Source organism: Engystomops pustulosus, chromosome 7 (assembly GCF_040894005.1).
Source record: "Engystomops pustulosus chromosome 7, aEngPut4.maternal, whole genome shotgun sequence".
Lineage (NCBI taxonomy): Eukaryota > Metazoa > Chordata > Amphibia > Anura > Leptodactylidae > Engystomops > Engystomops pustulosus.
In genome coordinates, this window is record NC_092417.1 from 125,251,234 (window position 1) to 125,272,700 (window position 21,467).

The 21,467-nt window shown below is 41.6% G+C and overlaps 1 protein-coding gene across 10 annotated transcripts in view; it reads left to right on the top strand.

The window, feature by feature from the left end:
- Positions 1–21,467, top strand: part of PRMT7 (protein arginine methyltransferase 7) — a 530,266-nt gene that overhangs the window by 161,190 nt on the left and 347,609 nt on the right. For all 10 annotated transcript variants that reach the window (XM_072117757.1, XM_072117754.1, XM_072117758.1 and 7 more), the window contains one exon: positions 1,362–1,474. In XM_072117757.1, coding sequence (XP_071973858.1) covers positions 1,362–1,474 — 113 coding nt within the window. The remainder of the gene's footprint in view (positions 1–1,361; positions 1,475–21,467) is intronic.

Genomic DNA, 21,467 nt, shown 5'->3' on the forward strand with positions numbered 1-21,467 from the left:
CCTGCGCTCTGCATAGGTAGAGTATGCAGAGCGCAGGCCCGAGGATGCGCGATCTCGGGAACAAGGCCGGAGTTACTGCGCATGCGCAGAACTCCGGCTTCTCGAACGAGGGCGCGCAGCTGCCAGGAGCTGCGCGCCGAAGATCACAGGGTAGGCGGGGGAAAGCAGCTACTGGGGCGTGGAGTAGCCGCGCCGTGTAGCCTCGTGTCCGGCTACTCCACGCCCCAGTAGCCGCTTAATTCAATTTACATATTAGGGCAATAAAGTTTATGCTGCGCTAGCGGGGACGTGAGGATTAGCTCTAAAAAGGGCTATCCTCACGTTCCATACATCCACCTACCACCCGATCTACCTTTATAGGTGGATTCGTGGTGGTAGGTGCCCTTTAAATGATTTATTAAAACAAAAGCCAAAACAGTGGTGGGAACAATATTTAAAGGAAATTTGGTCAAAAAGGTGCAGCTATGAGAAGTACAAGTTTTGCATATTGCAGGTGTTTTTTTTGCTAAGACTAATCACCTGGTCCATTGATCCTGGTGCTCAGAGGTGGGACAGGAAGTTTATTTTGTAGGTGATCCTGGCTTGTCAAGCTTGGCAAAGGACAGAGCCAGGATCAGGATGTAGAGGAGCGGAGATAAGTATTTGTAATTTATGATGTTTTTTGAGTGGTTGATAAGTCTTGATACCATGGGACCACCAACATAAGAAAGCTATAATTAACAGCACTTATTACAGTGCCTTGCAAAAGTATTTGGCCCCCTTGAACTTTTCTACCTTTTTCAATATATTATGCTTTAAAATATTAAAGATATTAAATTGCAATTTTTGGTTGAAGGATCAACAACAATATGCACACAATTGTGAAGTGGAACGAAATTTATTGTATTTTTTTAAAAGTTTTGTAAAAAATAAAAAACTGAAAAGTTGGGTATGCAATTTTATTCGCCCTTCCTTGAGTTAATACTTTGTAGTGCCACCATTTGCTGTGATTACAGCTGCCAGTCGCTTGGGGTATGTCTAAGTTTTGCACATCGAGAAACTGAAATTCTTGCCCATTCTTCCTTGGAAAACAGCTCAAGCTCAGCGAGGTTGGATGGAGAGCGTTCGGGAACAGCAGTTTTCAGGCCTTTCCACAGATTCTCGATTGGATTCGTCCCAGTCTAAGGTGTTTTGCAGACGCCAACCAGTTTTCTTTGTTTGTTTCCAAGCCTGAATGTCGCAAAGGGTAGAAAAGTTCAAGGGGGCCGAACACTTTCACAAGGCACTGTATGCTAATTATGCACGCCCCTTACGCGAGAGGTGTAAAGTCACTTTGCTAAAGTTGCTTTTCAATTGTGATATATATGTATTTTCTTCTGCAGATGGAGACATGAGACAGCGAGCCAACATACTAATCACAGAATTGTTTGATACAGAGCTTATTGGAGAGGGGGCTTTGCCAAGTTATGAACATGCACAACATAATCTTATGCAGGTAAAGTCAATAAAATGGGCACATTATTGTTAATGACATATATCATCTTTTAATTCTTTAGATCCGCTTTAGAAAGGATGGTTATCATAATTTCTGAATTTTCTAAATGGTCACTGACATTCCTACAGCTTTTCTATAAATCAATAGTCTATGTTAACACAGAAATCTTTATTATATTTTTCATCAGAATAAAGATGGACCCCCCCTGTAGGGACATGAAACTGAGATTTAGGTTAAAAATCCCATCCCTACCCTCCTCTTCTCTGGCATAGAGGGAAAGGAATAAGCTCTATCCATACTCTTTCAAACACATATTTTGTGTACCTTCTGGGGGATCCTGGTTTACCATTTTCCTCACTGTGGACCCCTTACAGATGCTAACCTTGTGACATGATGTATCTCTTGTTTCCATTAATTGCTGGGACCTGCAGTTATACCAACAGTAGAGCAAGTGAAGGAATCCCTTATGATTCTCTCTTGCTTCCATCTGAGTACTCGCCAGTGCCTTTTTGGCCGTGCAGCAGGGAACTTCCAGTGAATGCATATGACATATCGAGGATAGAAGGGGAGGCAGGAACTGTCGGAAGACTCCATTAAGTTTATATTCCTTGTGTGTCACAGCAATATGTGAGATCTCGTTCTCCAATATGCTGTTCAAGCAGAAGGTACACTAAGGTGCACTGGCAGATAAAACCTCCCACTCAACTTTGGTGGAAGTGAGTACCAGCAAAAAAAAGTCTAAGAAAATTAGCATTATCAAGACAGACCCTCATATAACAATTGAGGGAAACAATCTTGTTCTGCTGCTTGGACCACAGGAGAGAAGAATAGTGTAAGTATAATTATCATTTTCCAGGTCATCCTGCACAGCAACGCACACACACACGGGTTGTTGCAGGATTAAATGGGTAGGAGAAATAGTCCTTTATAGATCATCCAAATACTATTTCTTAGAAACTGTACCATCTAGAAAGTTATATTAACATGGTATACAGTTTTACCCATGAAGTTGATCCATTGCTGCGCTTCACTGGAAATATTCTGTACTCTGCCCTGTACTGAGCAAAATTCTCTGAAAGGGTTCTGACCGGAAACTTCAAAAAGCTAGCAAAAAACAAACTTAGTAGATGCATTAGACCTGAACTAGGAGTAGAATGCCCTTTTAGACCACAGATAATGCAAAAATGTATTTTGAAAAATGTAAATATTGCATATACCAAGCATCTGTAGTCTTTAACTCCTTACGCTCACTGACAAATATATCCGTCTGTAAGCTGTTAAGATGTATGAAGAGGGCTTACGGGGTGCCCAATCTATCAAAATATAAAAACCGTTATTTCCAGTGAACCCCATAGCCCCAAAATATCCATAATGCGACTTTTACACCATTTTACATAACAAAAGAGTGCACAGTCCTCAAAATGGTAGCAATGAAAAAGTCTGCTCATCTTGCAAAAAATGACGTCTTACACAGCTCCATACACTAAAGTAAGAAAAAGTTATTAATGTCAGAAGATGGAACTTTGAAAAGAGACTATTTTAGGCACAAAAAAAGTCGCAAATGAGCACAAGCAGCATGAAAAGTTAAAGACCAAAAGTTTGCTATATGTGCCCCATTGTTTTAATTTTTGAAAACTCATCAGAAGATGACAAAATGAAGAATTTATTTTTTTGTAGAGAAGGTTTTATTTTTTTTCTGTTCTTCAGTTGAATTTGTATGTAAGTCGGAACTGTATATTTTATCATTGTAATCCTAGCCACAAGTTTTTTGGTCTCTGTGACAATTGGATTTTTAAAATGTTGGATTGTCATAAGAATCAGGATTAACACTAAAGCTTCGTTACAGTCACCTGTGATAACTGTTATAGCTGATCATTGTAGCCCAGGGCTAAAGTACAGTAAATTACCAACATCCAGAGGTCCGTTTGTAACTAGGGGTCGTATGTAAGTCACTTACATACGACCCCTAGTTACAAACGGACCTCTGGATGTTGGTAATTTACTGTACTTTAGCCCTGGGCTACAATGATCAGCTATAACAGTTATCACAGGTGACTGTAACGAAGCTCTTAAGTTCTTAAGTATAAGTATTGTGTATTAAAACACAAAACCCCATATAAATTTAGTAACGCCGTGATCCTACCAACCCAAACAATAAAGGAGACATGTCATTTGGGGCGCAGAGTGAAAGCTGTAAAAACCAAGCCTGAAAGAAAATGTTGCAAATAAATTTTTTCGGCACATTCATTGTTTGGATTTTTTTCCCGCTACCCAGTACACGGCATGAAATATTAAATACTGTCAGTGCAATTTGTTAGGCAGAAAACAAGCCCTCACACAGCTCTTTACAAGAAAAAGTAAACAAAAGTTCTAGGTTTTTGTAGCAAGGGTATAAAAAATGGAAATTCAAAAACAAGAAAGGGCCTGGTTGTTAAGGGGTTTTAATATAAAATGTATACAGGCAGTCCCCGGGTTACGTACAAGATAGGGTCTGGAGGTTTGTTCTTAAGTTGAATTTGTATGTAAGTCGAAACTGTAAATTTTATAATATTAGATCCAGACGAAAAAATTTTTGGCCCCAGTGACAATTGGAGTTTAAACATTTTTTGCTGTAATAGGACCAAGGGTTATTAATAAAGCTTCATTACAGACACCTTACAGCTGATCATTGCAATCTGGGACTATAGTAAAGCATTCAGAAAGCTTCACCAGAGGTCACAGTGGGCAGAGGGGTCCGTCTGTAACTATGGGTTGTCTGTAAGTCGGGTGTCCTTAAGTAGGGGACCGCCTGTATTTTATGCCTTATAATATAGTTAAAATGAATAAATAAAAAATGTATATTTTGAAGAATTAAAAGAAGTAGGGTTGCATGATGCATCAAAAGTTCAGTACCTTTTCGGTATTTAGACAGGCAGAACGGTTCAATACCAGGACTTGTTGACGTGCGATACTCCACGTTATCGCCACTCCCCCAACTGGAGGGAAATGTCCTGTGTGTGAGCGCGGCAAAGGAGTAATCGGTGAGACAGCACTGTAGCAGTTTAGGTAATTTATGTTGATGCACTGTCCTGACCTGTTTGCTTAAGTACACACTGTCTGCTGCTCCGCCCTCCACGGAAATGTAGCCTCCAGCTGCCCTGATGCTGCGATGATTGAGGCTGGAGAGAAATTTTCACAACATGAGCTGAACAGGACGGAGTTAACCTTCCTGTGAGCCCCCTTGCTGAAGAGAACAGTCTGGACTGCCTTCTCCCTCGATTGGCACCTTGCTTGCTGCTGGGGCGAGAGTGCCGTCCAAATACAAGGCAGCTTGGGGGCAACATGTCCTGTCTGCCACATGAGGGATGAGCGCAGGTGGAGGCTTCCCCAGTCTACCAGCAGCTCTGCACAGACTTCCTTAACTCCTTCAGGACCACCATTTTTTTTTAACCTTAAGAGGGATTAAGAGAACAGTTAATAACAAGTAAGTGGTGCGGGGGTGTTAATCATGGGGGGGGGGGGTCCACAAGAAGAAACTATTCTCTTAATTGCGCTTGGATTTAATGTTAATGTTAAAAAGCATGGTGGTCCTGAAGGGGTTAAGTGCTGCCCTGCTCTATAAGATCATATCACACAGACAGACTCTTAGGGGCACATTTACTTACCCGTCCCATCGAGATCCCCGAGGTGCGTTGTCAGACGGGGATTCGAAGCTGTCTTGATTCACTAAGATCGTGCATCCAATTTCCTGCATGTGTCGCTTCCCCGCTCAGGTCCACCGGAGTTCACCATCTTCTTCCTGGTACATGTAAGTGCTTAGCTTGCGACACAATTTTAAATGTTAAATCCTGCGCTTTGTCTGAATCCATCGGGTCGTCCGTGGCGCCCCCCCCCCCCCCATTTCTGTTGCATGAAAGTCGGCGCCAAAACCTGACATGTGTGCCACAATCTGCTTTTAAATGCGGTGCAAAACCGTAATCATCGGAATGTTCGATGTTTGTGTGTTCCGTGGACCCTTAGTAAATGAGCCCCTTAGTCTCTGCATAGGCTGACAGTGATAATACCCTGCAATACTCATGTATTGTAGGGTATGATAGTGAACAAGCAAGCAATTGAATTTCCCATACTGGAAAAAAGTTAAAAAAAGATAAAAAAAAATAAAAGATCTCTCAGCTGGGGAGATCTTATTGGGTGGGAGGGTCCCTGCTGGGAACATTTCATTGGGTGGGTGGGGGGGGGGCGCTTCTAAGAACATTTAATTGAGTGTGGGGAGCCCTACTGGGGACATTGCAGTGGGGGAGCCGTGCTGGGGACATTGCATTGGCGGGGAGCATTGCTGAGGACATTGCTTTGGGTGGAGCACTGCTGGTGAGTCTGTAGAACAGAACAAGTCATTCAGTACTGAAAATGAAAGAAATCTGAGTATGAAAGTATCAAACAAGTTCCAAGGTTTTGCTACATTGTGCAACCCTAGTTCAGGATGAATAGGCAGGTTCTTGGAAGCCATTTTATGTGTCTAAAGAATTTGGAAGTAGACTACGTTTTGATGACCATGAAACTAAGGTATGAGACTGTCCAAAAAAAAGTAGCCAAATCCGCAAAAAAGACAGATATTCCGTTTGAAGACTCCTCTCAACTCCGGGTCCCTATGGAGAGAGAAAGTGTGACAGGATACTCAATAAAGGTTGGGAAGCTGCCATGTTAAATTTAAAAACAAATATAGCAGCCACTGTGGTAGTCAGGTCTCTGTACACTTGGCTACGTGAGTTGGAAAATCACATAAAATACGATACAATAAAAATCCACAAAGGCTGATTACAAAAAATCTGTGGCATATCAGTGCCAATTTCAGCATAATTTAACAAGGGGTATAAGATTGAATTTGTTTTCCCCCCTACCCTCTTTTTCATCCCAGTATCCCACCAGAATTCCCAAAAGTACAGTACAATTGGGAGAAGTAATCCTATTTCCAGTAAGCCTTCAAAGAGCAGGTCATTATTCGCTGCCTATTCTTATCGACTGATAATAAATTTTTATTTAAACTAGATTTTGCACCAAAGGTTGAAAGCATAAAATTAGCCTTCATGTTAATAAATCAAAATTTGATATTAAATTCAATTTACAAGATGAATTTACAGTTTGCAGTAGTTTCTTCGCAGGGAAAAATTAATTATTTACAGTTTGTGGCACCGTTTGCAATTTGAGCAGCTCCCTGAAGACAATGACTGAGGTGGTGGTAGCGGTGAGAAGACAGAATCACATACTTACACCATATCTAGATAACTTTTACTTGGTGGGTGAATTGATGGAGGCTGGAAAACTCAAGGGGCTTTCTTAAGAAATTTCTATCCCAACTGGGATGGTTGGTCAACAAGCTAAAATTGATTTTGTGCCAGGCACAAAGAAAATCTTTTTTGGGGTTCTTCTCGATTCAACTCAATAAATGTCCTTCTTACCAGAAGCAAAGTTTAAAAACTTTTTCACAAAGTCCTTTATTTCAGATACCTTTTGAGTAATCTTAACAGGAAGGCAATGAAACTAATTAGCATTATATCATCCACCATCCAGTGTGTTCCCTGGAATCAAAGCCATATGAGAACTTCAAAAATGGCTGCTATCAAAATGGGCCAAACAAAAATGTCCCCTAGCCAGAACAATAAGTATTCTTGCAGAAATGAGGTGTTCTCTAAATTGGTTTAATATTTGTATTCAGACGAATGCAAGCCTCCTGGGATGGAGCTTCCCAAATGGTTTGTACAGAGCATATGTTCCCGAAAGGTAAAAAAAAGAATCATGCAACTAAGGCTATATTTACATAAACGTCTATTTACATAATAACATCTGCCTGCCCGTAGCTGGACGAGCATACAGGAGGAACGCTGGAGAGGAGGAAGGATGAGCACTGCTATTACGAATTAGAAAATATTTTGGTGGGCCAAAGAAAACTCCCTTTTCGCCTTCAGCTTTTCATCTAAAAGGGAGCGCATATCAGACAGCAGATTTTCTCAGCCGCCGTCTGGTAGATCTAAATGGTTGGTATGAAACCGGTGGTCTTTCAGGATTGGATAAGCAGATGGGGGTCATTTATTTCCACTGAACATTGATGATGTGTGAAAAACTCTATTGGAAAAAAAATTGGAAGAGAAAAACCAATCTGTATGTGTCCAAAACCTGAAATGGCTATTTTTCAACAGCTAGCACCCTGTACAGGAACCAAATGGATGGTCTTATACCTGCTTGTGCCGCTGCCAGGCCAAGCCAGAGTTCACCCACCGATGACACACGTGACGTAAACAGTCTATGGGACCGTTGTTTGCGTTCCGTATAACTTCACATGTCGTGGGCTTAGACATTAAAAAGGAAAAATGTATTTGGTGCCATTTAATAATTCCATTCGGATTACACGCACATCTCTGGAAAATACGCAGGAGCACTGCTGCATACACACAAATTGTACTTCTGTAGTGTGCATCGGGAAGCCGAGAAATATTGATGGTTGTGAAATTGATTAGAAAAAATTAATTTGTCCAGTTATTGTGGGATATTTTTTTAAGGCTTTCACTACACTCTGTTGACACCTCCACTGTTCTTCAGGTGAAATGTTGTCAAAGTGTCATATATATAATTTTTTATTTTTCTGTTACGGCGTTCATTATAGGGGATAATCAGTTTTATATCTCTAATAAATTGGGCATTTTGTCACATGATAGCTCCCATATTTATGATTGTTTATATTCCATGGAAAGCATGATGACTTAGCTCTTTTTTTAAAAAATAACTTTATTTTTCCACGTAAGAGCTGGCTGAGGGCTTGTTTTCTGCATAACAAATTTTACTTTGCATTGACAATATATAATGTCCAATAGAAAAGAAAAAGCAACTAAGGCACTCACCAGTTTACAAGAAGAAGCTTTATTCCAGGCCAGTAGTCATGCAGTAGTCCTGTCACACACACCACAGAGCGATGGGCTGTTTCACTCTACAATCTCTTTCTCAAGCCTGTGATACTTCACAGGCTTGAGAAAGTGTTCTTTGTGGCTTGTCAGCCATTCCGAAGCATGACTGCTGGCATGGAATAAAAGCTGCTTAATTTAGACTGGTGAATGCCTCAGTTCTCTTCTATTGAAAAGTTGAGAGATTCTTTGCAGAAAGGAGAGTCCTCAGTTGTTGATGCCTATTTTTGGCTAACTGAAAAAGATTATTGCAAGCTTTGGAGACTACTTAGGTCTCTTCATTATATAAGACAACATATGAATAGAGTACAAATTTATACACAAATGCTATGGTTGATGAGACTAGTTATAAGAAACACTACTAGCTGTACATATTATAGCACTTTGGTAGGTGGTCTTTCAGTATTGGATAAGCAGATGGGGCTATCCGCAAGTAATCCCTATGTTTGTCATGATTAAAAGCTGGGTCTCTGCTCGAAACGCGTAGACATTAGTTATGCATTGGAACTTTTTATGATGAATCTGAAATAAAGGATTGTCAAGTTGGAGAGTCTTGGCTGGGCCGTGACCTTCTTTCGTATTGGAATATTATATATACCTGAGCAGCAAGGTGGCCCGTGCCGACCAAACTACAAGCGCCTACTACACAGGGAGAGGTGAGCTGAGCTGGTGTCCAATTTTCCCATTAACTATCCGCAAGTAAACCTTTTTGCTACGAGAGAACAAAGAGCGCTCAGTTTTTCTACCCTCAAGATAATCCACTTGGAAGAGCTTCAATGATTTACAGATGGGAGTGCGAGAGAGCCTATACCTTTCCTCCCCTAAATCTCATATCGAAAGTACTGAACCATTCTTTTTAATGGACTTTTTCCCCCTCTCCTGATCCAGTGTTATCGTTGAACATAACATATTATAGCACTTGGGCAGGGAGTCTTTTTGTGGTTTTATGGTCCCTTGATCACTCCACCATGTCTGAGCAGCTGATGCCTCAAGAGTGATAAATAGACATGATTCGGGGTGTGTGGCCTGGATGCATATGAAAGCAGATGCGTAGATAGCAAGACTCGATTGTGGACCTAGCAGCCAAGGCAACCGGCACCTATGGCACCACCACAAGAGACACGGACTCAAGCCAGGTGAACTCTTCCCATAAGCACCCCCTCTGCTTATGTATTGTTTGCTGTAGGACCGGTGTTGTCCTTCCTCTTTATCATTTTCCTGTGGGAATATGAATACAATGCTGTCTGAAATTGAAACTTTTTTTTCATAATCTTCCAACTAAGTGGGACTGTAAGCAATTAGTTTCAGAAGTAGCCAGAAGTAGAGACTTGCCACTCCGAAATATTGGTGATGCAACAAAATTTACAGCACATTGCTATCAGGATGGAACCCTGGAGGGGGACCGTGAAGCCACAAGAAAATATTTCGCAGGCCACTTTGTTGACCGCTCTGAGAGGTATGCAGCAGCATTTGGAAGAGGCGATGGCAGAGGGAGAGGCGCAATGACGTTAGGATCCCGGAGACCATCCCTGACGCAGATATACCACAAGTGCTGGTGCTGCTAGGGGAACAGGCATCTAGCATGATAAAACTGGACCAGGCACACGGGGCACTTCGCCCCAATGGATTATATTCTCAACCACGGGATGTGATTTGTTGTGTCCCCGATTTCACAGTAAAAGAGGTGATCATTGTGAAAGCGATGGTAGCCAAAAACGTGGATTTTGCTAGGGCCCGCTTAAAACTGTATCAAGACCTTTCTTGGCTCACCTTCAAGAAACAGACATCTACACCCCTTTCGAGACTATCAGTTATCCTACAGGTAAGATGACCCATTCGCCTTAATCGTCAGCAGGGACGGCAATTCGGTGACCCTCAGCTCATATGTGGATCTATCTCACTTCTGTAAAGCATTGGAGATTGCAGAACCACAGCTGACAGACTGGTACATGGGGCTTCCTCTACCATCTCCTCCCTCTCCTGGTAACCAGTGCACTCCAGGAAAGATGTCTTCTAGGGTCAAGATCTTTGCCTCCTGCTGTTCCTAATAGTCCAACTCAAGGGTGACCTGGCTGGTAACCTTACGCTCCATATTGCCGACTAAACTGTGCAGAGGGAGGCTAATTGAGTACCTTTTTTAAACGATTCTGTGGTACTTGAGCAATTGCGGGCCGCAATGCATATTTTTTTCACCAGGGATGCTTTCTCTATGTCTTCAGAAATCCGCTTAATGGGAGGCGCATGAAGTAGCAGTGAAAAGATTGCTTGGCCCTGTCCTCGAGATTATAAAAGACTGCATCGGCCTACTATTTAAAAATAGCAGCAATGACAACAGAACTGGAGAATAAAATGATGTCTCACCCGAACATAGCAACCCTATAAGCTTTGATAGCTGCGCATGCTCATATGCGGAACTACGCCCACCAAAAAATTGAGAAACTTCTCACATTCTTGAAACATTGCTATGAGAAGGTTAACAAGGCCCATATGTTACTAGCTCACTGTAGCTTGCGGGTAGAAAACCACACCAACGGTACCCCTCAAGCAGTTAGAGAGGGTGTGGGAGACCTTAGATATCATCCTCGGGCTACTAAGATGCTTGTTTTTGGGCTACTATGCTAAGTAATATTCCCTACCTAGCGGCCTCCCCCGGGATGTGGATACAAGACAGCAGCTGTTGGGGGACTCTTTGTCCGACTGTCAGGTACCTACTCTACCTGACTCTGCGGTGGCCAGTCTCAATTTTCCTATCACCATTTAGAAGTTGGATGAAGTAGTATAGGCTCTGTCAGTAAAATCCCAGGAATGGATGGGTTGATTGGGTCTTTCTGGAGGACCTTGCAGTGTATATGCTTTCTTTATTCAACTGCTTCCTCAACGGGACCCGCATCAACACATGTTATCTTCTTATCTCGCTGATACCCAAGATTGATGCCAATGTATCCCATGATAATAATGTTAACAATTTTTTTGGGTGACTTCAACTTTAATGAACAAATGACTTTGAATCTTTTATCGCTTGATTCACACACCAATAACCCTGAACTTAGGATTAATCAATCTTGAGATTTAAAGGTCAGCAATCGTCATTTTTATCCTCTAGAGTCATGCACATCCTCCATGGCCCTGTTCCAGAACAGGGTTATGCGTGATCTGTGTGACTTACAGAGGAATGTTTGTCCATCCCATAGCAGAAACTTGTCCAGGGGACAGTTCTGTGCCTTGTGCGAATTAAAAAATAATGCCAATTTAATTATCAAAATGTCGGACAAAGGTGGCACAGTTGTGCTCATGGACAAAGCTGTTTACTGCTCTCAAATATTGTCTTTGCTTTCTGATGCCACAGTTTACAGGGAACTCACCCAAAATCCAACTACAGTTTACAAACTAAAAATTCTTCATATCATAGAGGAAGGTTTTACATTGCATTTAAATTACCTCTAAACAAAAAGATTATCTGACTGTACATGATCCGCTGGTTCCGATTTATACATGGTCTTCCAAAAACACACACAAATGCCTTTCCTCCTCCGATGAGACCCATAATTTCAGGTATAGGATCAGTGAGTGAGAGGCTTTATAGCCTCCCGCAGCCTCTTGCGGTCAGAATCCCCAGCTATTTACAGGACTATTCTGATGTCCTTAGAATTCTTATCAAACATACTTGGAAACATGACCACAATTGGTTGGGGTGTGATGTTGTTTCATTATTTTTTTTTTAAGTATTTATTTTTGCATTTTGTGCAACTTTAAATACAGTACAATAAAACAAACTGATTTACAAGAACACCGGCTATTACAGTATTTTTTAACCCCGCCAATACAGAGGTATTGCACAATATTATATAGTAGTACTTGGCATATTACAATATCCATAATATACACTCACCGGCCACTTTATTAGGTACACCATGCTAGTAACGGGTTGGACCCCCTTTTGCCTTCAGAACTGCCTCAATTCTTTGTGGCATAGATTCAACAAGGTGCTGGAAGCATTCCTCAGAGATTTTGGTCCATATTGACATGATGGCATCACACAGTTGCCGCAGATTTGTCGGCTGCACATCCATGATGCGAATCTCCCGTTCCACCACATCCCAAAGATGCTCTATTGGATTGAGATCTGGTGACTGTGGAGGCCATTTGAGTACAGTGACCTCATTGTCATGTTCAAGAAACCAGTCTGAGATGATTCCAGCTTTATGACATGGCGCATTATCCTGCTGAAAGTAGCCATCAGATGTTGGGTACATTGTGGTCATAAAGGGATGGACATGGTCAGCAACAATACTCAGGTAGGCTGTGGCGTTGCAACGATGCTCAATTGGTACCAAGGGGCCCAAAGAGTGCCAAGAAAATATTCCCCACACCATGACACCACCACCACCAGCCTGAACCGTTGATACAAGGCAGGATGGATCCATGCTTTCGTGTTGTTGACGCCAAATTCTGACCCTATCATCCGAATGTCGCAGCAGAAATCGAGACTCATCAGACCAGGCAACGTTTTTCCAATCTTCTACTGTCCAATTTCGATGAGCTTGTGCAAATTGTAGCCTCAGTTTCCTGTTCTTAGCTGAAAGGAGTGGCACCCGGTGTGGTCTTCTGTTGCTGTAGCCCATCGGCCTCAAAGTTCGACGTACTGTGCGTTCAGAGATGCTCTTCTGCCTACCTTGGTTGTAACGGGTGGCGATTTGAGTCACTGTTGCCTTTCTATCAGCTCGAACCAGTCTGCCCATTCTCCTCTGACCTCTGGCATCAACAAGGCATTTCTGCCCACAGAACTGCCGCTCACTGGATGTTTTTTCTTTTTCGGACCATTCTCTGTAAACCCTAGAGATGGTTGTGTGTGAAAATCCCAGTAGATCAGCAGTTTCTGAAATACTCAGACCAGCCCTTCTGGCACAAACATCCATGCCACGTTCAAAGGCCTCAAATCACCTTTCTCCCCCATACTGATGCTCGGTTTGAACTGCAGGAGATTGTCTTGACCATGTCTACATGCCTAAATGCACTGAGTTGTCGCCATGTGATTGGCTGATTTGAAATTAAGTGTTAATGAGCAGTTGGACAGGTGTACCTAATAAAGTGGCCGGTGAGTGTATATACGGGATGTTACATAGAGAGTGGGTAGCAGAACTTTGTAGCCGGATCTCTTGCTGGGACAAGATGACACTTGTCAGGGAAATATCCCCATATCTTTCGATGTGATGTGTTTCCTGATCATTGTATAGTACGAGCTGCTCGGTGAATCACTCAGACCTTCACATGTTTGAGAGAATTCCAATTTATTTAGGTTGCATTCAGTTTTTATAGGTTCTTGAGACAAAGGAACCTACTGACCATACCCACATTTCAATAGCCTCTGAAAGATGATCTGTGTACACGGGGGGATGGTGGGAAATGGTACATAGGAGTCTTTTCTATCAATAGAGCCAAAGAAAAAGACACACAGAGGGAGAACACAATAGAAAATGGATTCTATTCCCTCACAATTCCTCCCTTTTGTGAATAATTTCAGGTACTGCTCAGGTGGTACATTGACATATGCTAATCACACATCCAGGACTTATGTAACCACTTCACCTGCTTCCCTCCTGAGCATCCTGAACATTACATCACAACACAATTCATGTAAATCCATTGTGAAGGGTAGAATCTGTACATCCTATTGGTGTATATCCTTATACATGTCACTCCACCAACCCCTGAGTACTATTAGACATGGTATGCGGCGCACACACTGTAGTAGGAGTAACAATGTCCATAGCAGCATCGAGCTACACAGATTCATGTTCTGTAGTCTCTGGGTCCAGCACCATTCTTCTTCAGCTGTCGCTGTCTCGTTGTAGTTTCTACACGTTGATGTGTCAGAGGTACTTGGGATGACCCTTCAAAAGACTTCTCAAGTGTCACATCAGGACCATCTTATCACCTGGGTGCAGGTCCTCTGCTCTAGCTACTTAAGGTTCTGGAACTGAAACAGATTTTGGACACCCCACCAATTCTCTATGACACCTCTGGACAACCTTAGGGAAGTATATGTTCATCCATGGGGCAATTCTAAAAACAACCTCAGTAGGTGAAAAGCCTTTTTAATCCCTAGAGCTCTCATCAACTATATTACTGCCCCAATAGGGATTTTTACTTTAGTCTCTAGAATAAGTGGAATAACATATTCCTCGATCCCTGGCTGTGGTCTTTACAGTTGCTTTAGTTACAGGATAGGGTTCAGATTACCCAGAATAGAGGTCCACACACATAAGAACATATTCATAGCTACTTACCTTTGGTAGCTGTACTTAGCCAATCTGCAGCCTCTGGAAGGGGTAATGCGGCTTCGGAGTGTATATATGAGGGTTTTCACTACTCTCCCTACATTGTACTAAGCACATATAAACATGTGTAAATGGACAGTAGATAAAGTGAATCTAAGTGATACTCAATACTTATCCACCATGGAGCATATAGAGCCTTAGACTGGTGTCTCACCCTGTGGGTGCACTAAACCATCATAGGGTAAAGGGCCCTTGGCAGACATTGCTTGTCACCTCTTTGCCGTAGTCCACCCTCCATCCATGGGGTACCAGTGTTACTCCAGTCTTGCTTCCTCACCTGTGAAGCCTGTTTCTATAAAGATAGGAGTATAGATAAACCCTACTGGGCCAGCGAGGGTCACGTACTATACTGATCCAGGCTCCTTTCCCCTAGGCTTTCTAGTAACCAGTATGGTCACTTCATGTGTTAGAGCTTTAGAGGTTTTACCTTCTACTGTGGACCTTTTATTGTAACACTAAGGCCTCTATCAGCTATTTCAAAGTCTCATAGTTGTTGATAAACTTACTATATGAAGTTAGGAATCATAAGGAATCCCAAAACACTCACATTCTTACCCTCTGCCACTTTACACCCCTCCATCAGTGCCTTCACCTCCACCTCCTGTACAGACAGGTAGGTTAGGAGTGGTTCTGCTGCTGTTACCTCATGTTGTGTGACCACTGCACATCTGATGTAGAATTGACCTCATTCCTGGTTTCTAAAGCCATCTACAAAAAACTCAAAATGCAGATTAATGATATATTCAGTTTTGACATTACAAAAAGGTAACTGGTTCATTAATCATTAAGTTAATAGAAAATTTTAAATACAACCCGTCTACCTCATGTCTCCCCCCTTTGAATCTAGCTAAAGTAGTGGAGCTGGATTCAATGTAATACATCATAAAGAGGGCACATTATAACCAGGGTTTCTAGTTATGAAGAGGTGAAATACAATCAGGATAGTCCAAAACTACTACAGAAGCTTTTTATACACAGGCAGCAGTAGGATACAAAACCAAGAAGGGTCCAGGTTGTCATGTGACACACGATCAGCAGTTTCTGGCCTGTTTCCTCTCCTCTGAGGTGCTTGGCTTAAACTTAACTGAGAACAATAGAAAGTGAACAATCTACTCCAGAAAAAACACAGTTTTGGGACCAATGCCGATGTATCAATGCTGTATTATTTTAAAACTATACAGTCATCCTGGGGGCACATACTGGGCAGAAGCATCACTAGAGCCAGTGACGTAGGAGGCTTCTAGGAGTGTTATAACTTCTGCCTAAAAAGCTCCTAATAATAATCTCAGTCATAGCTGCTGAATAGGACTAATAGTATGGGATCATCGGGAGCTTTTACTCCTGGTTAAAACATTAAAATTACAGATGTTGCACCGAATCAAACCCAAAATCTGCTTAGGGCCATGAGGGTTATCAGTCCTCAGTAATGAACACACATTCTCATTGTTCCTTTTTTCTCTTAACATTCCAACACTTGTCCCCCTCCCCCCCCCTCCTGTGTTCACTGAGACAAGGGGGGAGGCAGCCCACTCCTTCTCCCTGTGGTGTCTGTAGTACTAAGTGTCCCAGCATACAAGAGAACAAAGAAGGAGTCTAACACACCATTTGTAACATCTAAGTTCACTCCATCATCCTACACAAATTGCTAAAACTTTTGACCACACCCTTCAGACTTTAGGTGTATTATAAAGTTTTACACTACATGTCTGATGTTTTTAAACATAAATCACAGGATTTCTCAGGTCCAAGCCTACAATGAACAATGTCCACAATTGTTTGCTCTGCTTTCCTCACATCTGGTAACTCTAATGAAATACCACTAGCACTATACATGATATAGACAAAACACATATTTATATCTTTGCCATAATCTGCAGGACTGTATAATGGAATAAACTCATAGAACACCTACAGTATCTGGCAAGGGTCAGCTCAGGGAATCCAATAGGGACTGCACAACCGTCCAGGAGTTCTCCCCACAGAAGTCCAAAATCCGTAACAAATATGTTACTACCCGGGTTTTTGGACTTTGAAGTTCTGAGAGGTGACTCTTAGATAAGCTGGCACAGTCTCCTACATTTATTCCCTGGGTACTATATCTTAGTAGTCTTCTAAAGTTACAACAATACAGCTGAGCGGAGTGTGGGTGCAAATCCAAAGATCTTTAGGCAATGCATTATTCCCCATACCACTGGTCTACTGCCCCCTACAGGAGAAACATCTGAAGACTATGTCTTTGTTCTGTGCAGAGCCTGCACTTTTTCTAATCCAGTCTTGACCGGATATATTCCAGTGTGGGGGTTGGGTCTAGGTTCCACATTGCATTCACATGTCTCCCGCCAGTCTATTTCTTTGTTTCCATACATCAATTCATCCACCATTTTAGGGTGGAGGCAGAACCTTTCCTGAATGTTGTCTTTGTCTTTTGTCTGTCCAACGTTTTTGTCTGTCATCGTCATAACACTCATACAACACACAATTTCTTATGGCTGTTTCTTTATAACCTCCTCTCGTCACTTCCTCTGTAACTTTCTTATATCCACTTGCAATTTCCATCATATCATTATTATGCAACCAGCCTTTGTTCTTTTAAGAACCTTTCCATTTACCAACATACAAACAACCATCTTTTGATATACTTGTCCTTTTCCAACATTCTCTGACATCCTTTTACAGCCTCTTTCTCATTCAAGATCCGTAGTACTGGTTTCCCTCTGAATTGCCTCTCATCCTACCTAGCAATTTTTCCCATAATTTTCTATAAATCTCTAGTGCCGGCACACACTCGCAGTCACTCTTCCATAGGGCAGTTTTAACCACTTTTATTTAATTTAGTAATTTTTCCTAACCCGTTTGCCCGTCAAGAAATGACTGCAGTCCCCTTCCTTGAAGCAGCTCTGGATCCTACCACACAAAATAAATTTATAAAGTCCGACTGTCCAAACTCAGTCTACTTTGTCTCAAGCGAATTACGATCCAAAAACTGCTCTTCTAGGTGACTCTTTAGGTAGGGGCAATTCCAGGATGTTACTCTCTTAAAACCAGTACAGTACAGTATCACAATAGCGCTATCAAACACACATGTTCAAACTCACACAATAGCCATATACACTACCACACATCACATGGAGTTTTCAAATAAACTAACAAGATTCTTTGGACTGGGCAATATAGGCATGCAACTCACCGGACGTGGAACAATCCAAACAAGGAGAGACAGAGCAATTTGGAAGAAAAAGCTTCTTACCTTTTTGTGCAGCTGCATGGTCTGTCTGTCCTGAAAGGATGATCCCTAAATTCATGCAAACCCATGTCGCTGTTCGAGCGCCAAGTTTTGTCAGGGAAATATCCCCATATCTCTCGATGTGATGTGTTTCCTGATCATTGTATAGTACGAGCTGCTCGGTGAATCACTCAGACCTTCACATGTTTGAGAGAATTCCAATTTATTTAGGTTGCAGACAGTTTTTATAGGTTCTTGAGACAAAGGAACCTACTGACCATACCCACATTCCAATAGCCTCTGAAAGATGATCTGTGTACATGGGGGGATGGTGGGAAATGGTACATAGGAGTCTTTTCTATCAATAGAGCCAAATAAAAAGACACATAGAGGGAGAACACAATAGAAAATGGATTCTATTCCCACACTGACACTTGGACAAACAAACACTCATACACACACTCATACATTCAGTCTCCTTCTTTAGGGGAATAAATGAAGATCAGAAGGGATTACATGGCAGTATGGAGATTCTCACACCATCTGGACCAGATGCGCTCATATTTCTGCGTGCACTTTCTGTTGACATATATATATATATACAGAGCGGTAGTGGGGAATAACACTGTTAACGAGCAGGATCCATTGTTTTAACGGGGGAGGGTCTTGGTCCTTCCACCACTTTTCGAGCATAGTATAAGGTGTACCTGAATAAGATTTTATCATTACCTCATTCATGATGCCAATGTTTCATTATATACGTCCATCCCTTATGTTATTGCTATGAAGGCATTGGAATTTCATTTAAATTCCTATAGTGAATACTCACTCGACTTGAAGGAATTCATTATGCAGGTCACACTCCACCTTATGTCACATAACTATTTTATGTTTGCCAATAAATTTTTCTTGCAAGTGCAGGTTGTGCCAATGGGGGCGAAATATGCGCCCTCATTGGCCAACCTTGTCATGTCATGGTGGGAATTGCAGTATATCTACACAGAGGAGAATCCATTTTTGTCCAGCATTTAGTGGTATGGCAGATACATTGATGATCTCCTCCTTATTTGAAGGGGGGTGTATCTGCCATACCCTCATTTGTCCAGTACATCAATCAAAATGGTTACAAATTACATTTCACACACTATTCCCATGTGACTGAGGTCACATTCTTGGACCTCCGATTGCGGGGGGTAGTTGGTGAGACGGTTGCAACTGGCACTTTTAGAAAGCCCACGGCTGGCGACACAATTTTACATTATAGGAGTCAACACCCTAAACATACTGTTAGATCAATACCAGTTGGTGAGATGATTTGCAGCAGAAGAAATTGCAGACTTGACCCTTATTTTCAGAAAGAAACCTTGGTTATTTCACAGAGATTGACACACAGAGGATGTCCACAGTGGTCTTTGAATAGAGTGAATGACATTGTGGTCTTCTACTTCAGAAGAGACGTTGTCCCATCCATAAAAATGACACTCGAGTTATACCCACACTTTCTCTGTAGTATATTTCTCAGTTTCGTAAAATCATACAAATAATTTTCAAGTACCTTCCTCTATTATTTGAGGATGACAACTTGACACAATGAATGTTCGCAATAAGTTAATGCTACATTATCACTGATTCATTAAAGAATAATTCGTGCATTTTGCAAAATATTTCATCATCTGATGTTTTCATATCTTTCTGGTCATTGTAGTTCTCATAGTGGTATGCACAAAAATACATTTTTATATTATCTTAGTATGTTGGTTTTAGATTTTTCAATCGTTTGATTCTATATGTATACCTTATGTCTCAATTTGGTTGACACACCATGTTAGGTCCGGTTATATTGTAATGGGGAAATTATTCCCTTTTATATTTACCTTATAGTGGTTTTTTAGGACAACATCTCTCTTCCTGGTTCTTTCTGGGTCGCATTACATGAGTGTGTCACCATGTAGACGTTGTTATCAGCTGACTGAAGTTGGTACACACCCACCTTTTTGGGGGCGGATCAGGTTCACTCAGTGAAGTCTCCTGCTGTTATTTAATTGTTCCATCTTCTAATGTATTATCCATGACTAAGGACGCACTGTGCGTCTGAAACACGTTGGATTTCTTGATGTATTTGTCCGTGCTTTTAATATGAAGACAATAAAGATGCAACTTTTATACTAAAAGGCCTGTATTTGATGGATTCGAGCTGGAACATTTGTTTCCAAGCTAGGTAAAGACCTGACTCACTGAGCTAATTATTAGCCAATTGCAATATTAAACTTTGATTTAAAAATCCCTCATCTTGGCTAACAGGCTTAATGCTTGGCTTCTGTCGCTGATCAGTAAGGATCAGATTGGCTTTATCCCGAAGAGCCGGGGCTCTGACAATACAAGAAGAGTGATAGATTTTATTGATGTAGTTAACATGAAATCCCATTTAGCGTTGCTTATTAGCTTAGATTCGGAAAAGGCATTTGATAGACTTGACTGGTCATTCATGTATGCAACCTTGGAGACTGGTCACTTCCTGACTATTTGTGGGTTGTATATTGTTCATACAGCAATAGTTAGTTTCCCTTATGCAATGTCGGACCCATCCCTTCTTTAAATGGCACTTGACAGGGGTGCCCTCTCTCCCCGCTAATTTTTTTACTCTGTATTGAGCCCCTAGCGGGCAATTATGCCTGGATATTAGGGGGGGTACAGGTTAGAGATCAGGAGTTTAAGATGCAATATTTTGCTTACCTTGTCCGCTCCGAATACTTCTCTCCCATTCTTACATACGATATGAGAGAAATATCTCCACACCGAAACCTTTCCCTTTAAATATGCCACAAAGGGTATTGGCTTTGTTGCAACAGAACTTTCACTTTAAATGGAAAATGAGGTCCCTTTAAAGGGAAAGTCCATTAAAATACATTTTGAGATTTTAATCCCATAGTGAGGTTTACACAATTAATTTATTTAAATTTACTTTACAATTTTATTCAGTTTTATTGCTGTTTTAGCTCCTATAATTGGGAAGTAAAAGTTCTCCTTAGGGAGACTGCCACTTAAGGCCACCGTGTATGCTTGTGGAATCTTATAGCCATTGATGCTTCACTAGGGGGATTCTCGGAAAATTTGCAAAGTTTTCCAGGATGGGATAAGGAAAACCATGCTTCTTTTAGCTGCCTTGTAAGAGAGCTCCCTTTACATCAAGCATCACCTGCATCACATGCAGGATTAAAACCAAACAAGATATCTATTCCAAAAGGAACTGATTCCCAACTGTAGAAAGCACTGTTCCGACCTGATTGGGTTTCCCTAGTACAGCGTAGGGAACTGGTTTGGCTGAGTGAGAGACTAGCGTCAAGGGTCAGCATAACTTGGTGATAGCCAGTGTAGACTGACTGTGCTGGTCGGAGTCTCTCTAAGCAGACACATTATGATCCCTCTGTGCTATTAGATGCTGTGTGCTGACAATGTGCTTAGATTATCAGGGTCCAGGTTTCTATACACTTTCATTTAGC